Genomic DNA, 22,694 nt, shown 5'->3' on the forward strand with positions numbered 1-22,694 from the left:
TTTGCATGGGTCAGCTACAGTTATTACAGTGATTTGTGGTATTCTCATAAGAACAAAAGAATTTGTCTACTGAGTCAGAATAGTAGCCCATCTAGCTCAATACTCAACACTGGCAATGGGAAACGCTAGTTGGAGAGAAAACATGAGCCAGCATTCTCTCTTCACTGCTCTTTTTTCCCCCCCTCCCTACTCAGAGCCATTGTATTAGGAATATTAGAAGGTATGCTCATCTTGTCCTCCCAGAATCCATTTATGAACTTGCTGATATTGTCTTCCTCCACAGCCTCCTGTGGCAAATTACAAAAGATAACTATCCATTTTGTAAATACACACTTTCAGCTACCTTCTTTTAGCCCACCTCCAGTTAGCTTCAGCAAATGAACATTTCCCAAGTGACATAAATATTTATTTGACGGAAATATTTATTTGCCTTATCAATGCATTTTGAATCCTGCAAGTCTAGGGACTCTATTCTGTGACTCTACTCTTTCTTCTTTCCCTCCTTTTTTTGTTCCCATTGTTCTTTCCTTCTGCTTCTGGGACACAGGAAGAGGCTGAGATACATCTTTCTCTTTCATCAGAAACCTCATAACATTGTTCAAAGTCCTGATATATCTCTCTAAGGCAGATTTCTCAGTGTATTGAGTAGTGTGCAGGGTGAAATATGCACTGCCAGCCCTCAGTGCTCACCCCTGTAAACCCTACGTCAAAAGAGAAACAGGTGGAAGGCAGTGGTTACTCCCAGTCACTTCAGGAAGGTTTATATGTAATGCCATCCAGACAATTAGGTGGCAATGCTGACAAAGCCTTGGAGAGATGTCTTTCAGTCCTCTTGTCAGGAATGACAGGGACAGTTTCAAAACAACATCCAGAGAATAAAGACAGAGAAAACAAGCACTCTTGTGCTTGTGCTCTTTCTCTACTTGTCTTCCCCCAACTCTTTCTCTCTCTGAAAAGACACCAAGTAAATGGAACTTAAAATACAGGGTTCTAACAAAAAAAAAAAAAAAAAAAAAAAAAACAAACCACACAATAATTCCCCTCCCCTCAAATTTCTACAAATATTAAATTCCAGCACTACCTACAATTAAGTCATGATAGCAGTTGTAATAATACAGTCTGGGTACATAAGCATCTGTAGAAAAAGCTATTATTTCCCCTGGCCATCAGCATTTGCCCACCACGCAGAGTACATCAGCAGATTAATCCATGTTATCTCTTGTGCAAAATGGTATTTTAGTGGTATTTCACAGGGCTACATTGCAGATTCAAATGCTGAAGGAAGCACAGATTTCTTATCAATAGCATAAAGGCACCAAACCAAAGACCCAGGATCTATCATCTATAGACTGTGCATTTGCACAGGTGCTTTTGACTGCAAATGTACTTTACAATGAGGGATTAAATGATACAATGAGGGATAAAATGATACAATGAGGGATAAAATGCTTGATGGGTTTGCATTTCAAGTCGATTGTGAGCAGTTCATTTCTATGGCAAATTAAGGAGCAAATGTCTATGTACACTGCATTGTGTTACCTTGTTAAAGTAATTTGAAAGGTCTCATATCCAGCAATATATGAGGCTAGTCTGGTCAGACTCTGTTTTCCAGATCCACCCACACCCACCAACAATGCATTTCCTTGTGGAGTACGAATAATCCGTGATATTTTAATCAAATGGATGATTGCATCCTGTGTATTGAGAAAAAAAGGGATGAAAAGATGCAAAAATAATATAATGTATATTCGTCTAGAATCACATCACTAAGCAATTGCTTGTCAACAGCCAGATGCTTTTTCTGGAGCTTATCCCAAAGAGTCAGTGTTTTACTCATCAAAATCAATAAGAGATTTCCCCCAGCTTCACTGGCCAGTAGGGCTAGCCCAAGAGAAATGTCCTTGTATCAAACTCATATGAAGCAATGTCATATGCAGTGTTTGTACCCAGCATGCCCCTTAGTGTCTGGAAGAAAAAGTAGAAACAACGTAGATTAACACCCTCCCCAACCTTTTAGCTGAGCTATTTACAGGCTCTCTAAATAGGCTGCCAAAAGTAAAATACATTACAGACATTTCTTATTCAACCACTGTATTTATCATAGGGAAATAAGTAATCTGAAATACCCTAATAATCTGTTAAAAAACCCAGTCCAAAGCTGAAGAAAGCATCATTCATTAAGAGAGACCTTTGAGAAGGAGGTAACTTCCAGAGATGCAAGACGACGTTCACAATGTGCACTGCAGAAACAAATGAGTCATGCTTTGCATTATACAAGGCAGGAGAAAGAAAAGTTGGGAACTGCAAAGAGATGGAATAATTTATGGGAGTGAAGGCAGACAGGAGGCAGCAGCTTAGCTTTACAGAGTTTATTTGTAAGGCTCGCGGGATACAGGGCTAGCCATTCAGAGCTATTTCCAAGATAATTTGATAGAAACATTCAAGACCCATGTATCAGTAAGTGCAAAAGACTCAGCACTTTTTGTATTAATATAATTACAGGTGCTAATACCTTGAAAAATACTAAATCCATCCTTGATCCTCTGATTGTTTCATTGTACTGTTGCATGAACATCTGTAATCTTTCAGCCAAATAATCCAAAGAAGGGACAAGCTCATAAATTTTAGGAGCCTTCAACTCTACATCATCAGGTTCCTCTCCAGTAGCTTCTGGGACATCACGCAAGAAATCCACAAAGTATAATTCTGTGGATTCATCTTCAAATAGATTTTGACCATGTTCTGCAGCAGCAATCTACAACAATACATTAAGGATTGCTTTAGTAATGAAACATTTCATTGGCCCCTTTCTGTGGAAAATACCTGAGCATTATTTGCCTACCTTTTTCATCATATCTTCAAACCAGTCTTTATCACTTTGGCTGATGAACCTGTCTGCAATAACACGTCTGCATTCATGCTGGAACAAGGATACCAAAACACTGATGCTCTGGCAGACTTCAGAAGTAACTGTAAGTATTCCTTGCCAAATACGACTGAGGTCTCGTAAATTAAAGATGTAATGAAATTTAGCTGGAGTCGGTAACATCTACAAAATAACATCATAAGCTATATTCAAATAACTACTAAATAAAAATATTTTCTATATAGTATTAAATGAATATAGAAATTTTCACAAACTTCAAAATCATTATTGCATTAAAGCAGAAATACGTGCTTGGTATTTAAGAGGCAAAAATAAAAATGAAGAAATGACAGTAGCAATGACCAGCTCTTTAATTTCACATAGATTTCACTTGAGTTTCTTCGAATCTTTCATGTCCCAGGACCATACACCGAAGGGTAGCCAAGACAGCTTAGTTAACGACAGCATTAAAGGCCACAGTAAAAATGTCAGCATTGCTTAACCTGTGGTGTTCCTCCTGCCCTTTCTTCTAGATCATTTCTGTCACTCTCTTTTGTCCTTTCCAAGAACATGTGAGAAAAAGTTCATGAGGAAAAGGAAAAGTAGATGAGGAAAAGCAAAGAAAAGAGAACAGAAATATGAGGAAAGGGGATTTGAAAAAATGAACAACTTAGCAAAAGCTGTATTTTCTGTGTAGGCAGCTAATTAGCAGTAATAAGCATTTCTGTTAATATACTGGTCAGCAGTTGACTGGTCAATAGTTTCACTAGAACTCTCTGTGAGCCAAGTTTATGTCTACAGTTGAGTTGTTTGGGAAATTCCGACCAACCTTTTTTTTTACTAGAAAATATTTATCAAATCCCTGCTTATCCCTATCTTTCCACCACTGTCATCCACTTTTTTCATTCGAAGATCAAATTTGGCACACATTTCTATGCTGTCATTTTACTCTTAACTGTTCAAAATTCATTTTACATATAAATTTTATTTTCTATTTCAAAACAACATTTGCTTAGGAATTGCAGTTAAATGTTTTTACAATCTGTTTGAAATGGAAGAAGTAAATATTTAGAATTGACTAAATAGCAGATTTCAATTGTTCTGAACTGATTCCCTCTCTGCCAAATTTGGCTTCTTTCCTTTAATTCAGATCTTTCAAGTTTCTCACAATCCCAAATACCTTTACAGAAGGCTCCTATCTAATTTTTAATTTATGGTTCCTTATGCCCTTGACATTTTCTCAACCAGAAGACACCTATGGATCTCATGGATCTCAACCAATCCTCCTATGAGCTATGATTACTTTATTATAATTACATAATGTAATTCTTATATTAGCTATAGAAGGCATTGCATTTTATTATGGTTTTAGTCAGTTAACTAGGTGTTGATAGCAACAAATTCAGAACAGAGGCATAAGCCAGCAGTTATACAGACAGATCACAGCTTCACAATATGAACACACATGACAGTACAAAAGTATTGGGTCTTGTTGCTTTGTCATGGTACAGATGTTTCAAAGTCTTCTTAACAGATGTAATTTTACCTTTGTTTTTGTTGTTTGCCAAACCTTTCGAGCTGTAGACACTAATGCTGAAGCCAGTTTACATATTTCTGCAGGGAAACCTCGTTGTTCACAGAAATATCCTTCAGCTATTGTTCGAAATATTTTGTCAATAGAGGAACTGGATGGCAGTGTGCAGTTGTAGATGGTGAACTGGCGTTTCAGGCGCTGTGGGATGTCGTTCCTACCTCCCCCAGGGTGAATCATAGCAGCTACAAATTGGATGTCAACCACATTCGTGAATTCTCCTGGCTTCTCCAAATTGTAGAAACCTTTCTGTTCCATCAGTTGTCTTACAATCTCATTGGTGATCTAATTATTACCAACAAAAAAAAAATGGAGCAGTTAAGTATTTCAGGGTTCTCAACTTAAAAAAAAAAAAAGAGGAAACCTCATGTGTAACAAATTAGTAGACAGAAGGAACGACATCTCTTATCTTTCTTAATTTCATGTATTCTGCTGGACACTTCAGCAATTTATAAAGCTGTGCAGCATGGTACAAAGCAATCTGATGCAGTGGACTGGCTGCACGTAAGCTTCACATGCTAAGTAGTTGTGGACATGAGGTCAGATATTCAACTGGATTTCCATAATATCAATTTAAGAAAATTCAGCACTTTAAAGTTTCAAGACAGACTACATATTCAGATTGACACAGGCACTCAGACAGTGACAAAGAATAGTTATCTTACCACAAAGTATAGTCACACATTCACTCGTACAGAGGCAGGGAGAGAACAGGATTACAGAGCTATACTGGGAGCAGGAAAATTAGTTTTTCTCAGCAGTTATTTTAATTTAAGTCAGATTTTCAAAGTACGGATCTATAAGTATTCATTTATAGAACCTCAAGACATCTCCCTAGTCTTGGATGTCAAGTGTGATTTTACATTTCACCTAATAATAACTGTACTTTAAGCTCAGAGCAGGTGGAAGAAGGAAAGAGCCTCCTTTCCAGACTGGTTCTTGGTACAGCTAGTTTGGAAATTCTGCAAGCTCTGTATGTAACCAAAACAAAAGGCTTCAGAGCTACAATGACTGCACCAAATGGATTGATGCTGACTTTCATCTTTTGGGACTGACAGTTTATCGTTTTTGGAAAAACTGTCTTAGGGAAATTACTTTTAGTAGATGTACTTGGTCTAGTCCATATTATGATACCTTTTTCCTAAACTTTCCTATTTTTGCAACCCACAGATCAGCATTTCCATCAGCAGCAATGGTAAGACTACCAATTCCCAAATGTTAACATTTTCCTTTTACCTGATCACCCCATTCATTAATCACAGGCATATTGATGTCATCAATAAAGACAGTCATTTTCTTTCCTGCCGGAGGACCGTATGTGGTGCCCATTCTTTTATCTATGTAACTTTCTATGCTTCTTTGGAACATATTTGGCAGAGTTGCAGAGGAAAAGTTTAGGCATTTGGTCAAGTGCACATCAGGATCATACTTGCTTGTGTAATCCTGCAAGATAAACAAATTTTAAGTAAAGTGCACCAGTAACTCCAAATGAATTCAGCCAAAAGGAGACGCAGATGCTCAGCAGCACTACAAAAACCAGACATCTACAAAATCTCAGTCCTGCCATTAACTTCAAAATGTCAAACAGCAGTTTAGTTAAGATAAATATACCATCTCCAACCTGAAATTCAAACAAATTCTCAGTTAATGTTTTGCATAAAGTTTCAAAGTATTAAAATTTATAAGCTTTTAACAGACTCCACTAAGTGTTACAACAAGTAGACATGTGACAACTCAAGATGCAAATAAACTTTGCATTAGCAATTGTCAGGGTTTTTCTAAATTCAAGCTGTTAGTGATGATCTGTTACAGTAGTCTGCAAGGAACAAGTGAAAAATTAAATCCTTTTTCATGTTTACGCTACAGCACCATATCTTACAACAAAAGCATTGTAAAGGAATGGTAGTGTAAAATTAAACGTAGCTACATTGCATTTACTGATAGTTATCCTCTCCTAAAGAAGAAAGGAATCCTTGGGTTTATGAATGCATACAGTTCCCACAGCTGCTGCTGATACCCTAAAGCAACTAAGTTCCACTTTTTGCATTTAGTAAGGTTTTATAATAGAACCAGGAAGAAAAAAATGTAACCCTGGAGTCACACCAAGGCATACATATAAAGCATAGGAAATACTTTGTTTAGCAAGAGTCCTCGGACATAAAAATAGTATTAAAAATTCCAGATTTCCAACATTATTTCTTTTTAAAGATTCAATTCTTCTGCAATGATGACAAAGTTGAAAATCATTTAAATCCTTATCTTTATAACAGGGTTGACTAGAAATGTTCCCATTTCAGTACCTCAGGAAAATAAACCTATATCATTGCTGATTAAGTGCTCTAAGAACAACTGCAATGAGACATACACTCTTTGACAATAGCAAGGAAGATACAGCTAAGGCCCCTCAAAATATTTTGATGAATAGTGTTAAACTTTTAATTTTGTTCATACAATGTTTATACAATGATCTCAATTTAAGAAAAGGTGTCTTTCAGAAATAAGTTTTTCTCAGACATCACATAAATGACAGTCTATGCATGCAATGTACATGCAATAGTCCTGTATTTGGTGAGTACTCTTGACAACTGATGGGTTGGTGCAGGTCACTGCTCAGATCTCTCCTCAGGGCTCCAACAGCTTATACAAAACTAGTTTAGTGTAGAGGGGCAGGAGGTGTTCCAGGAGAGTTCCCCTGCAGCCCATGGAGAAGGCCATGGTGATGCAGGTTGTCCCCCTGCAGCCCACAGAGGACCATGTTGGAGCAGATATCCACACTGCAGTCCCTGGAGGTCCCCATGCCACAGTAGGTGGATGTGCTTTGAAGGACACTGTAGTACACGGAGAGCCCACATCAGAGCAAGCTCTTGGCAAGAGCTGCAGGCTGTGGAGAGGAGCCAAAGCAAGAGTGGGTTTTCTGGCAGGAACTATAGCCCATGGGGGACCAAAGGACTCATGCTGGAGCAGTTCATGAATGACTGTACCACATGGAAGGGACACCATGTGGGAGCAGGGAACAGCATGAGGAGAAAGGAGCAGCAGAGAGGAGCTGTTATGGAATGACAGCAGCCCCTATTCCCCATATCCTGCCCCACTTGGGGTGGGAGGAGGTAAAGGAGTCAGGATTGAAGGAGTGAAGTTGAGTCTGGGAAGAAGGGAGGGTGTTTTTAATATTGTCTTTGTTTTTCACCATCCTATTTTTAATTAGCAGTAAATTAAACTAATTTCCCCCAAGTTGAGTCTGTTTTGCCCTTGAGGGTAATTGGTGAGTGATCTCCCTGTTCTTCTCTTGACCCATGTCTTGTTGAGGAGGGGGAGGGAATCGGTGGCTGGGTGGAGGTCTTGTAGCCAGCCAAGGTCAACCCACCACAACCATGAATACACAACTATTCAAAAAACACACTTGTGTTTTATTTGTTACGGCACTTCAGGATCTTTACACGGTAACAGTAATATTCCACAGTACATAAATGAGAACTATCTTTGAAAAAGAAGAGGTCATTTAATGGGCATATTTTTGTTAGTTAAACTGTCAGATTCTGAGTGCAATTTTCAACTCTACCATACCAGTTTCATGTTAAATTCTGGATTTTTTTGCAATTCATGAATTAATAGTACAGAGAGTAAAGGTCTTAAATAACACTCTAAGTTCTTTATTTTGAGATATACTGATACCTTACTCAACACTGAAGATTACTGCAGATTAATTCAGATTACTACCTGAAGTGTCTTTACGTTTTCATGAAACCAGCCACTTATATCTGGAAATTTATTTTCCACAAGGTGTAGTAAAGCAAAATTCTACAGAAGGTGAAAGCAGAAGGGGAACAGTTGTGAAGGCAGTTAACTTTCACTCCTAACCTTAAATGAGATCAAATGTCTGCTGGCATTAAGCTCCCTTGTGTAAGGAACATACCCTGCTCTATAGAATAGACACTGGGTAAGCAGCTCCCAAGAATCAGCTCCAACTATTTTTAGGGACAGGAATGGCAGCTGAAGGTTGGAGGCTGCCAGTATCTGGCCAAAATCCAGTATGCAGAATATCAAGACCACCACCCAGACCCCGCCTCTTCACTCTGCTAAAATAGTTCTCCAGCTGGTGCCAGGCACAGAAGTTGACATTACACTGGCATGCATGTTGGCATCGACAGCTAAACTGAAAAACTAGTATTAATGGCTGCTGGCATTGGTACAACTTACTTTATGTCAGGGCTCAGAAAGCACATGGTCGGGGGACACAAAATGGCTCCAGATTTTAAGAAAGCCAAAGGTCAACTTAGGCTAGTGTTTTTTTTAGTTATTTTCAATATCCAGACTTCTGCAAATCCTCCAGTGGAGTTACAGACAACTGTATGGCAAATTCAGCTATCCCAACAGTAGATCAGTTTCATTTAACTACCTTTCATTGATCAAAGACTCTACAGATTCCCCTGGAAATCACAGAAATCATGCCAAAAACCATTACACTTGCATTTTTTTAAATATGGGATGCCAAGTTTAGTATGACATCTGGGCTTGTTCAGCCTTTTGATTACTGGCTCTTTTGTAGTAAGTTATTAATTTTTTTAAGTGTCTTACAATTAACTTGTACCATTTTATAATATGCAAAGCATATATTTGTTAATTTAGTATACATCCTGTTATTATTTTCTTCTACAGAAAGAACAATATGTCATTTTCAGTGAAGCAATTAAGACAGCAGACAATAAAGACTAAATTTACCCTCTGAAAAATCACCCTGAGTAAAGACGGAAGTTCTTTATTTCTCTTCAGTTTGGCTTGTGAAGAAAGTCTGTGCAACAAGGGTGTACAGAAGACCAGTTTACACATGGCACCACCAACAAAGCAAAGGGAAATAAAAAAATCCTCCAAGGATCAATATTTTTTTAGCAAAATCTCCAATTTAACTTCTCAAAAGAAAAGAAAGCGTATGAAAGAGCATTTATCACATGACCTTGTGGCCATGGTTAGCAAAGTTTAAAAGAACCCTTTATAGTAAAGTATAGTTACGGGTTTTTGCTTGTAGGCCATGTGAGTACTGGCTAAATGCCTTAGTAAGAATGCTAGTATGTAATCTGAGGAAAAAACAAATTACTCTTACACTTCAATTTAACATTTGTGCCAAAGTCAATTATTGCAATGTTAGCATACAAAGATGTCACATGGTTTTCCATTACACCTACCTTAATCATAACTGTTTTTGCTGTTCCCTGTTCCCCAATTAGCAGAACAGCTTTTCCTTGTCTCATGATAGTGTGCATTAGAAAGTCTGTTCGGACACTGTCTACATTTGGAACTAGAATGGAAGTATATTCTGGTACCAAATCTTTAGGGTAAATATATTCAGGAACCTGCATAAGAAAGATATGTAAAAAGTTTGAGATTTTCTACCTGGGAACACAATTACTTTGCACCACAACACAAACCCAAATATCCTTTACAAAATGCGTATTAGCAAACTTTTCTTCCTGAAAGCCATGTATCCACTTATAATCAATCACTACTTTGCCAAGCTGATCTAAAAGGGTGCTAGACTAACAGGATATTTTTACTCCACTATTCTCTGTTACATGAAGAAAGCTTTTCCTTGCTGGGAGTTCTTAAATAGTAGGGCAACAGACAGTCGACAAAGCTAAGATCACTTCTGTTTCACTTCCAGTGCTATTTCAAATGCACATTCCTCTGCCAAAGATATTTATGGAGAAAAGAAAAAAAAAATGTTTCAAAAAAGAAACTCTTGAGCATCTTTTAGGGTTAATCTTCCGAACCAAATCATGCAGGGTTTTAAATGACAAAATAATCTGCCTCTTACCAAATACATCTTTCTGGTATACTCATTAAGAAAGCTTAGCATGTTGCAGCATACAAACCTTCTTTGACCAGTGCTCCCACTGGCCACAGGCGTTGATACCAAATTCAAACATGGTTTCTTCTCCATTCACAGCTGGAAGTTCTTTCACTGCAGAGTGCTTCCGTAGGAACAGCTCCATTTTCAGCCTGTCATCAGGTTCCAAAAGAGCTCCGGCTGACCACATTACGGCAAAAATGAACAAGCGAGCAATATGTTCCTCACTGAGCTGCTTCTCATCTCGGTCAAACAATAAACCCTGCAAAGCAGATGCAATATATAATTACTGCCCTCTTAGAACAATGTCCCAGCAGAAATAACAGAATGACAGAGAGAAAAACTGAATGTCTTATCTACCTGTAGGAGGTCAATAGCTTGTTTGATGTACATACATTCTAAAATTGGCATTTTTGGTGTCACAGCAGAGAAAACAAAATCTATCACATCCTGGAAAGAAAAAACATCATTTAAAGAATCTGCTAACCAGTTTCAATGGTATGATTTATTCTTAGATGAGACCAATTTCTTAATTACAAATATATTCTAAATTTTATTCCAAACTACATTTTTTCCCCCTTTCTGGGATTATAAATATTCGGACTTAGACCATGAAATTTTGCTAACAATAACATATTAGAAAAATAACTTTGATGTACCACAGTCAGCAGAATTATTCATATGAGCTCCATACAGCAATTTCCTGAAGAACAATTTGAAGATTCCTTTTCTGTTACATCAGGGATCTGCTATTTGTACTCTCCACTGTAGATTTTAATCTACCATTGCCATTTTTGTAGCGGGAAGACAAAAGCACTAGAATTTTTGTAACGATATGTATATAATGTACCACCTCACTACTACAAATTTCTACGTATCATCTGATCTTTTCTGACTGCACCATAATGTACCTGTCCCTCTTAAACCGATACTCTTGGTTTTCTGTAGAACCCTGGCAGGATCCAAAGGGAATTTTGCAATTGATTTTAATGGAACCTGGACTTTCCTCAGGTTACTCCATACTGATGGCTACCATGCCTGCCTTTGCCAAGTGTTCTGCAACATCTTTAGCAAAGTTTCAAATTGATGTAAAGTCCTCTCTGAGATTTGCATTGCAGAATTATTTTAAAATACCAATTGCCATCCTCAGTATAGATTGATGTAAATTCTAACCTACTTTCACCTTCATTTAACCATTTTTAATATAATTCCCTCCCTATAGGTTCCATTTGCCTTCGTAATCTCTGGAAATCAACACTGCCTATTCATTCTGGGAAGTAAAAGTACAACAGGGATACTATGGGAGACAGTAATTTTGGAGGATTTCCATTTATGTCTCCCATGTCCACTCAGTGAGAAAGCTAAGATCATGAAGACATTCAATCACCTAAAGATATAAACAATCACCTAGATATTTTTGAAAAATCAGTGAGCAGCATACCCACATACTGACCAGCTTTGTTCCAATTTTCAGTTTACTTTTTTTGCCACTAAAGTTCTCTAAGTACCCTATGCTAAGTATTTATTGCACAGAGACTGAATTAAGATTTTTTACCCGTCCTCCTGAGTTCTACCTCACTAGAATAGTGGGTAACACGCACAATAAAGATATACATTATGAGAAAAAAATTCACTTAATCATCTTAATCTAGAATAGGTCTCATGGCTAAGTGGACTGAGAAAGAAGACAGTCTGAATGTGGGCATACATAAGGGGAGGGAGTCTTAGAAAACATCCCTTTTTATGTTATTTCTTGTTGACTAGCAAAAGTGCTTCCACCTCTGTGTTTCTTTTTGTGATTTACTATTTAAAATGTGTGTTTTGCCCCCAGCAGTACATAGGGTAAGCAAGTGACGAATTGGGGGTTTCTGGGTTCCAGAAGGAATGGGTAGAAGTAAGTCACTGAAAGCAGTGTAGGAGATTCAAATCCAAAGACCTTTAAAATCTGGACCTAAATCTCTCTGAGATTCAGTTTCTTCATCTGTAAAATAGACTAGATGTCTCACAGGGCACTGAAAATTGTTTAATGACTGATTTGAGACACTCAGAATAAAGATATTTCATGAGTCAAAGTAGTCTGTACTTTCAAGAGCTCAATTTTCACCAGAATAAGTTTTACAGTACTTATGATTCCAGTGAGATTTGTCTAATTCTTGTTCTTTAAGTTTATGAAAAAAAAAAAAAAACAACCCAGGTCCACATGCACTAATACTTTATTACTACAATTTTTAAACAATATATGGCAGAAAGAAGAATGCAAGATCAAGATAACAATTAGCATGAATTAGCTACTTATTACAGTATTTTGTTCACACACAAATTGTGAAGAATTTGGATCAGGAATTTGCTATCCCTTAAAAGGAGATTGCAAAATGAAGTCAGATGGTAAAAACTCATATGAGAAAATTTCACACAGCATGCAGTCACTGTGGAACTCTGGACTGTAGAATGCTCTTTAGGACACAAAATTGGCAGCATACTCAAAGGGTTTAGACAAGCACAAGAACAATTAAATAATGCAAAGTTATTAGTATTTGTAATATAAATTTGAACATTAGCATTTAAATATTAAAGCAAAGAAACTCTTTGGATTATATATTCAACTGTATGCTCCAGAGGCAATAGTAGCCTTTACCCAAATAAGATTAGAGTGAGTTTTAATGTGGAGGGAGGAATAAGTCACATCTGACTACTCCTCTGGTTTTAGGACTTCATACTATGAAATCTCCAGAATAGGTCAATAAGGCATCCAGGATATCAGGTTTTATAAAACAAAAAAAAAAAAAAAAAAAGTGATTGTGATTTAAAAATTGCTATCTTTTTTGCATTTAAACAATACATAAACATGCTGAAACTTATGTTACTCACATAACATCCATCACTAGTTTGAGCTTTATAATTTGCAAACAAAATAAATAACACCACTCAGGTAATTATTTTAATGATTTCGGTTCTTTGAAACTGTCTCAGATAATTACTTAGGTCAGCTATGCAATTCTGTTGCTTACAGGTAGCAACATCATTCACAGACCAGAAAATGGCAGTATAGCTTCTAAATTTAAGAGAATAGAGACTTCAGATTCAGAGTTTATTAGAAATTACTCTGAAGCAGGGAAAAGGAGGGTGAAAGTCCAACCAAAAAAAAAAATCACTATTTTTAAAAAATCCTGTGGAAATACAAAGGACTCAGATAATCTCAATTCAAAATAAGTCTGTTTTGGGGTGTGTGTTTGGGGGGTTGGGTTTTAGGGGTTATTTTGTTGCTTTCTTTTAAATTTATCCTTGTCTTTTGGACTACCTCCTGCCTTTTATATAGAAACTAATGACTTACAGTGGAATTTATAGAATACATGGAAAGAATAAATACATTTGTTCCACTGATTCACAGTGATTATTCTCTGGTGTTTCCTCCTACATTATTGCTACTTGCTGTACCCTCATTAATAATGATTTTACCCAATCTGCAGGCTTTCAGAGACAAATACTATTTTCATTAGCATAAATAATGAATGTTTATTGTATGCTAATTGGAATTACTATAGCAGTTGTCTTACCTCTATTTTGGTTGAATTTAGATTGATTTCAAAAGGTCTCTATAGGTATACTTAAAGACTGATTCTCCTTACTTACTATATTTCCATCTATAGCCTAACCTTCATTGTCTTCTAAAAATCATATATTTGTAAGCTGCTTATATCCACGCTTTTCTTAATACTAGCATTAAAATCACCAAGATCTGTATTTGGGGTTTGACTACCACTGTTGATGCATTTTATTTCACAAATTTTCTTTCAGAATTTACTTACCCATTCTTTTTTATGTGAGGGAAAATAATAACTGTGAAAAGAGCCATATGAATACAAAAGTAGTGTTACCCTCATCTGTAAAATCACTGTTATCGCTTTTATTATTTGAGAAAAGACAGCTCATTAAAAGTGAAAGAAAACTGACAGTGTGACAGCTTTCATTTACATTTCGATAGTTCCAAATGCAGCCTTCAACACAGAATTAACTTCATATTTCACTGCATTTTCATCTCTCAATCTAATAAAATATTTTTCTGGACTTTATTGCTATTGCTTCTGGCTTCAGTATTTTAAATGTTGTTATTATGTTTTCAGAGCAAGTTGTAGCATAAAATATAAATAGAATTGTGGCAACAAAGCAGTAAATTGACCCACATATACATTACTTTGGAAGCATATTTTAAAATTCATTATTAGAATTGTTTCTCTTGCTGCTGCAGTAAATACTATGTCATATCATTATATTTTGGAGGTAGAACAGAATGAATAGGTTGTTAAACATTGATTTTAAAGTAAATGGGCACTGAAATGAAATATATCTGTAAGAAGATATTTGTTAACATACAAGGCATTCCAAAACTATATTAATCATTGCCTTTATCATGATTTATAAATAAACTTTCTGAAATGTCACTCAAAGTTCATTAAAAACTGCATTTGTAAAATCCAACAACAATGAAAAATATTACAGGAGAAACCCTTGTGAAATTCAACACCAATTGCACAAGAAAACTGGCAGGGGAGAGCCAATGGGAAAGCAAGATATATAAAGAAGTTGCATTTGTTCCACAGATGTTGAGGAAATCAGCAGATAATAATGCAGAAAGATTACAAAGTAATTACTATTTATTTTAAAAATTCCAAAGAAAAAATAAGAATTTCAGTGTAATTGAAAACAGTATACTACTGAGATTATGCTCTTAGATCCACTATTGAGTACAAACATCTATAATATTATTGAAAACTTTTTAATGATGCAGTATGCTAAGACCAAATGGAGGGGGAAAAAACGTTCAGAATTCTCCCTTTGGATCTACTGATTGAACACGATTTAGTCAGAGAATATATCAAAGAGATACCATCTCAAAAATCTCCTTTGGAACAGAATCATTGATTATAAAATCTGAAGAGACCACTATAGTCACCTGCGCTGAGCTTCGGAATACCACAGAGCACAGAACTGCCCTTAATTAATTTGAACTATAGAATGTCTTTTAAAAATAAAAAATGGGCCAAATGCATTCCCGGTGCAGTCAAAATTGAGAAAGATTCCACCAGAGTCAACCCAGCTTAATTTCTTTCTGAATTTACTTCTTTACAACAAGTAAGTTTATCCACTCCCTTTACTTATCCTAACAAGAATTAAAATTTCAACCGAAGAGAATATCTCTGTTTTGCCAACAAACATTACAAAATAATCACAGATTTAACAATTCATTGCCAACTAACCTATGCAGACAAAACAAGCATCCAAATTATTCATCTGTTATAGTCTCACCCATTAGAGATAATTTTATCTTTTTTTTTTTTAAATCCTTCATCCTTATTTTATTACATAAACAAAGACAAATAAATAATTGAAAAAGCACTGAGGAAGAAACAATGCTTCATTAAATAAAGAATAAGAAATGCAAATATTTTTTTCTCAAATTGTTGAATTAGGTACCTGAAATACAGCATTAAAACAATTCCATAGGACATCAGAGTATGTAACAGGTAGTGTTTGCAGCCAAGCTCTTAAAATAGGCTTCCAATCTAACACCGAAGAACTCATGAAGATCATCCCATTACGAGAAACTGTGGCAGGGGAAGCATTGTCAATATTGTGAGGTTCAAAAATAATTTTGCAATTGGGTGACATTGGAATGCGATCTCCATTGGCCAAAGTAAGAGTCTTATTATCATCCAGAACAGAGTTCAAATTTTCAATCCATATTGCATCAACAGGTCCATCTAAAACTATCCAGATATGCTCACCCTAAAAAAAGGAGACACATACACATGCAACTTTATGTACATTAACCAAAAATACACATTTACGTAATCTCAGAGAACATACTCTTGGATATAAATAATGAGTCATAATTTGGTGCTGATTAGCTCAGTATGAACTGCAGTTTTTATAATTTGCTCAGTGATTCTAATTCTTCTTATCCTGTGTCACACCAAGAAGAATATTAAGGAATAGAGACAAAAATTAATTTGGGCTGTTCTAAGTATAAAGCTTTCTCTTTCTTCTACAAAAATACATCAGCCATCTAAGCATCCATCAAGGTGGATGAAAACATTTCCCATTAAATACAGTCACAGACACAGGCACACAGTCAGTCCTTGTGGGATGTTACCTAAGTATTTCATGTAAGGCTTCCCATTTTCTAAGTAAGAACTGAATGAAACTTCTAAAGATGTGAGTGTAATTACGATTCCACAAAACATCATCTGCAGGTTTGATAAGAGAATTGGGAAAGGACTATACTGATTTCTTACCAGAGCCTCTTACATTCTGATATAATTAGTGAAACAGAATGGCAATGACATAAAACCAGAGAGGGGAAAATTAACTTTCCTGTCCTCACATCAAAACATGAACATCCCTTGCTTTTGCATTTGAACGGTAGAACTACCTGTTTACAGAAGGAAGCAAAACCCTTAAAATCTTTTCCAATTTAAATGTGGAACCTCAAGTGCTTGGGAAGCCTAGTGCTCTCTGGCATATACATGTAATTGGGACTCTGGTGTACGTTGAGCTATCCAGACACAAAGAAAAACACTGTATTTTCCCATTTGATTTTATAATGTAAGAGTTTTCACAGAAATGACACGTAGTGAGACCTTACAGAAACAATATTAAATATGCTTACTAACTATCATGATGCAATATCCATTACCTTCTTTGCTTTTAAAGTTTTTCTCCACAATGTAGAGAAAATACCATCTGTCCAGTCATTTGTAGCAACATCAAGGGTACCAAACATCTGGGAAGCTGTGATCGCCTTTGGGTTCATTCTCATCTCTTTATGAGGAGCACCACAATCTGTCATTGCTTTCATCAAAATATTAATGCATTTTGTTTTTCCTGCACCAGTTGGACCTAGAGTCATCATACCTTAAAACAATACAAACATGGTTTAAAATGAAATGTCAAAATGTCATACTACCATTTAATGGTTCTTTGCATCAATGATCTTTGTTTTATATTTATTAGAAGACAATACATAAAAGATGTTTCTCACTCCACTTACTTAATGTTGACTAAAATGGAATTTAAAAATACTATTAAAAGGCCTCTATAAATGTCTGCTCTATTATGATAGTCAAGCCTATGTGGGTCTGTATCTTCCCCCAGGCAGTTCTGTTCCTTTTCTAATTGGAAAACACAACTGCCTTTTGATGTTCGCGTGCAATGACACTGACATGACTACTAGTAAACAAAAACAGTAATTTCTCAATGTATTTAATGCGAATTAGTAGTTCCCAATGATATACAAAACCAAGTGTATCTTTATGAAGCAAAAATAAAAAATTATGTACCCATGCTAACATCTTAATACATTTTTCTTATATAAAAAAACTTTAACAGCAACCACACTTTTAGTTTCATCAGTGTATACATATATTGCCTAAGGAAAAGAAGCCATGTCTTCAACAATAAATTGAGCCTACAGTTGATCCTTTTTAGTTATATTTTCTAAATCACCTATTCAAAGGCCCAAAGTGTGTCCAAAAATTCAGGGTCCTGAATTTACTGAACCCCTGACCCATATCTGTCAGGTCTGTAAACCCCACCAGTGCACGATCACTGCATTTTAACTTGTTTCACAGAAATTTCAATCAGTGAAGGCCACACTCATATCTCCCATAAAGCTAAAATATCACTATGTGTGTGCATTGCACACCAAAAAAAGTTACAAGAGTTTGCTAGCAAAATATCCACATAGGCTTTAAAAATGACATCTGTTCAATTCTAAAATACATTTTTCATGAAAAGAATTTGCATTCTGTAGCAGATAATGTAAAAAGCTATTGCTTTCATGCAGTCTCATAACCTCATCTAGCATGCTAACCATGTCGGACTCGTTGAGTTTCATAGAGCTGAATGAGTTTAAGTATCCATGGTGGATGATGAATAAGCCCTGCTTTCTCTGCCTGTTTCTGAATGGCTGACTGTAGTTCAGGATATCCAGCTTTATCCAGAGTAATTCCAGGGAATAGGTCACAGATGAGACTCATAAATAAAGGTTCATCTTCATCCACCTGTCAAGAATAGAGTAGGGTAAAATACATTATTTATTCATTTAAATTATTATTACAGCTGTAAACAATCTTCAAGAATATGCCATTTAAAAGACGGCAGCAGAAAACCTTATCTTTTCAAAATCAAATATTATAATTATGAATGAGTTTTATGAATTTCATACAATGCAATCACAAGTAGTAATTTCTAAACTAAATACTTAAAGTTTATAAAAATGTTAACATCTTAATACATTTTTTTCAATACACACGCACACATGTTTCTTCATTTGTTACATAAGGCAGCAAGATTTATTCAAATTGTATTTTTCCTTGGTTTTTTTATGATTTTTTTTTCCTTCTGTAAATCACTGGAGCACGCCTACACCAATGCACTGAATAGGTTCACATCAGAGACAGAGAAATTGGTTCCATCACAGAACTGGCTCCCAAGGCAAATACACAGAGTCTAGACATGCTATAACCTTTCAATAATAGCAATAAAAAGAAAGATGAATACTTTAAATACTAAAATCAAAAGAGATTAGACTATACAAGTAGGTATTAGCTGCTTCCAATTACCTCACTCATTGCAATTGTTATGAAGTTCTAAAAAGACAATAGACTCCCAAGAAATTTATAAATTGAAATTCTGGATTAAGAAGGATATTTAATGATATTATTAAAAGTTAACACAATGTATTCTTCCTTTTAATCCTTCGATAGGGCAGAAAGAAGAAAAAACAAGAGCCAATTAGAGGACCAGGTTAGGTCCCCTAGGTTCTGAGAGTATTTCTAATTAGTTTTTCAGCTAAGGCTTCTGATGTGTTTTCCGCTCTTTAAAAGACAAATAGTGCTCACATTGTAACTATTCTGATTCTCCTCTCACTGACAGACCGTATTAAAAACTGCAAAATAATGTATTCAACTGCTGAAGAAAAAGGTCTTTTCAAAGTGCATAACAAATACACTTAAAAATGCAAACAGAGTGCTCTTTTGCGGAAAGTCACCAGTGTTACAGTACCAGTTTGGAGAGGTTCATGTCCCGCAGAACCCTCATCACTACGGTTTTCTCTGGCTCTTTTGGATTAGATCTTTTCACTGCTCCAAGTGTTCTTAAAACAGACAGGATATTTCTGAGCCCGAAGTCATAGTGAACCTTGAAATAATGCATAAACACAATTGGCACCACAAAGATTAAACACTTTAAAATCAACAGAGAGCTGAAAACTAAGTTCATTAAAAAATAAACATGTTATTGAACTTTTAAAGATAATTAATTTTACAGCTCTTCATATTTTCAACTGGATTTCCAGTTCTGTTACTATCATATCCTGAAGATATTTTCCAGTATTGCATATCCATACCTGCCAAGTGTCCCTTTTGGTGGTAGACTATCACTTTTACAAGTCATCTGTAACAAAGGTCCGTTTTCTATCATTCTCCTATATTCATAATTTGCCAGATGCACAAACAGCAGACCACACATCTTCAGACTACCCTGTTTTCTGGTTATGCAAGGACTGTTGCTATCTTGATATATGGTACTGGGATTCGTGAATAAAAGGGCCAATGTCATAGAATCATAGAATACGAGGTTGGAAGGGACCTCAAGGATCATCTGGTCCAACGTTTCTTTGCAAAAGCACGGTCCAGATAAGATGGCCCAGCACCCAGTTCAGCTGAATTTTAAAAGTGTCCAATGTTGGGGAATTCACCACTTCCCTGGAGAGATTATTGCAATGGCTGACTGTTCTCATTGTGAAAAATTTTCCTCTTGTGTCCAGTCGGAATCTCCCCAGGATTAACTTGTACCCGTTATACCTCATCTTTTCCATGGGACTCCATGTAAAAAGGGAGTCTCCATCTTCTTGTAGCCACCCTTTAAATACTGGAACATGGTGATAAGGTCTCCCCTAAGCCTTCTTTTCTCAAAGCTGAACAAACCCAGTTCTCTCAGCCTTTCCTCGTATGGCAGGCTTTCCAGTCCTTCAATCATCTTTGTGGCCCTTCTCTGGACCCTCTCTGTCCTGTTCACATCTTTTTTTGGTATAGCAGGGACCAAAACCGAACCCAGTATTCCAGGTATGAGCTGAGAAGCACTGAGTAGAATAGAGTGGGTTGATGACTTCTTTATCTCTGCTGGTGATGCCATTGTTGACGCAACCAGCATTCTGTTCGCTGATATAAAGAAACATACTGAAATCATTCGGATACTATTTGTTATATGTAAGCCTATCCTATCTTGTACTTAATGACTTTCTGCTCTGTGGATGGTTTCATAACAACTTGGTTCAGAACAGAAGGATTTACTTCCAACAGCCATGTGCATCCTAGAGGTGAATCTAACCAGCTTTGGACTTTGGCAGGTAAGGGCTGAAATATCTTCCCCTTCGCTATAGGTGCAGCTGCATATGTGCAGAGCCATACAGACATATTCAATTAATTTTAGCACTTGTACCTGAACATACAATTCTGTCTCAGTCAACATAAATTTAAAATATATGCAAATGTTCTGTAACGTGTTTCTTCTTTGACTGTTGATGCAAATCCTAGAAGGAAAGCTATCAGGGTGCAGGTTTGAAATTATAAAGTCTCCACTACTGCTGGCTGCTTGGAAAACTAAGTGATAAAGACAGACACGGAAGGAGATAATAAAGATATTCTTACACTTGGAGAATATCTGCTCCTTCTGATTGATAGGAGATGTTTTTGAGACCAAGTGCATAGACTCTTTCTTACACTATCTGTTGTGTGTTGACCTTGGCCAGCTTCCAGACACCCACCCAGCTATTCTCTCATTCCCCCTGCTCAACAGGACAGAGGGACAAAAGAAGATGAAAAGAAAGCTCATGGATCGATATAAAGACAGGGAGCATACTTACCAATTACCATCACCAGTAAAACAGACTTGACTTCGGGAAAATCAATTTAATTTATGGCCAACTACAATATATTTGGATGGTGAGAAACAAAGACAAAATTAAAACAATACCTTCCTCCTTATCCCCCACCCCTATTTCCCAGGCTGACAAATTGGAACAATACTTTGAGTACAACCCAGAATTTTCAGCAAGAAATACCTTATTGATTAGGTTTGCAGATGAAACCAAGTTGGTGAACTAGACCACAACTAGACTTCAAAATGACTAAGATAAATTCAGTAAATGATCTATGCATGATGTGGTTAAATAAAGACGGGTGCAAAATATTACACAGATAGAAATAACCAACTGCACAAATAAAGAAGAGTAACAACTCTTCTTCATTCAGTTGAGGAACAAGTCAGGTGCAGAAAGCTTTGCAGAAAAATATCTGACGTTGGACTGAAGTCACAAACTCCCCAATGACATATCTGTAATTATAGTGGGCAATAAAAGTAAAAGTATCCTTTTTAGGACAGTTGAAAAGACATTTCCTTTGCCGTTGGCACTTCCGTACTGTGCCCAAAAGTTGGATTCCACACCTGAAGACTCACCCTACTGAAGATAATTTAGAAAATAATTTAAAGTTATCAGCTGACTAGAAAACATTCTATATCAGGAAGAAGTAAACCAAAATCTACTGTAGAAGTAGGAAGAGCAAATATGTAGGATTAGTTACAATAAAAATCTTTGGCATGCAAAAAATAACTTCAAAGATGAAGACAGAAGGAATAGAAAGGAAAAGAAGTAATGTACTGAACTACTGCAAGGGACATTCAAGTTAACTTTTAGAGAAAACTTTGTGACCATAAGGAAAATGAAACTTTGGAACAAATTGCCAGGGAAACTGCAGACTATCTGTCACTGGAAAATATTCAAGAGAGTCACAAACATTAAAAAAAATTATTTAGCTAAGAATTATTTTTCCTCCAGAAAGGTACATGGATGACCCCTCAAGGCCCCATCCAGCCTTGTTTTCTATTATTCAATCAAGCGCCGAGTTATTACCAGTTGAAAAACTTAGATACAAATATTCAGCCACATATTGCCAGAAAACCTCATTTGCAGATGGTAACATTAAGTCAAAAAGGTTAACAACTTTGTGTGAAGTTTGGAAGGCAGATTACATGTTGATGACAGAGTCATAATTTAGTAAATTATATGTCCTAGTGAAATATCCAGAATCATGCGTGACAAGGGCTGATATATTTCTTTTTCTCCATGCTATATGACTATCATTGACATACTGGAATGAGCCCAGCAATGGATGACCAAGTGAGAGGAAAAGAGACAATGGTCAAAATTTGTAACAGGGCACATTGCAATGGTTTGCATAAGGAAAAGATTCTTCACAATGAGAGTGGTCAAACATAGAAAAGGTGCCCAGTGAGACTGAATATCTTCAACCTCAGAGATATTCAAAACCCAACAA

General features: G+C 36.2%; 1 protein-coding gene across 1 annotated transcript in view; it reads right to left on the reverse strand.

The window, feature by feature from the left end:
* LOC309686498 (dynein axonemal heavy chain 5-like) overlaps positions 1–22,694 on the reverse strand; it is a gene marked incomplete at its 5' end in the record, with an annotated part of 184,441 nt that overhangs the window by 77,653 nt on the left and 84,094 nt on the right. Inside the window, 12 exons of the mRNA XM_082499206.1 lie at positions 1,540–1,694; positions 2,513–2,755; positions 2,843–3,049; positions 4,413–4,742; positions 5,694–5,900; positions 9,638–9,805; positions 10,325–10,561; positions 10,660–10,749; positions 15,772–16,083; positions 16,994–17,211; positions 18,170–18,359; positions 19,363–19,497. Coding sequence (XP_082355332.1) covers positions 1,540–1,694; positions 2,513–2,755; positions 2,843–3,049; positions 4,413–4,742; positions 5,694–5,900; positions 9,638–9,805; positions 10,325–10,561; positions 10,660–10,749; positions 15,772–16,083; positions 16,994–17,211; positions 18,170–18,359; positions 19,363–19,497 — 2,492 coding nt within the window. The remainder of the gene's footprint in view (positions 1–1,539; positions 1,695–2,512; positions 2,756–2,842; positions 3,050–4,412; positions 4,743–5,693; positions 5,901–9,637; positions 9,806–10,324; positions 10,562–10,659; positions 10,750–15,771; positions 16,084–16,993; positions 17,212–18,169; positions 18,360–19,362; positions 19,498–22,694) is intronic.

The sequence above is a fragment of the Vanellus vanellus genome, assembly GCF_965231255.1.
Source record: "Vanellus vanellus genome assembly, chromosome: 2".
NCBI lineage: Eukaryota > Metazoa > Chordata > Aves > Charadriiformes > Charadriidae > Vanellus > Vanellus vanellus.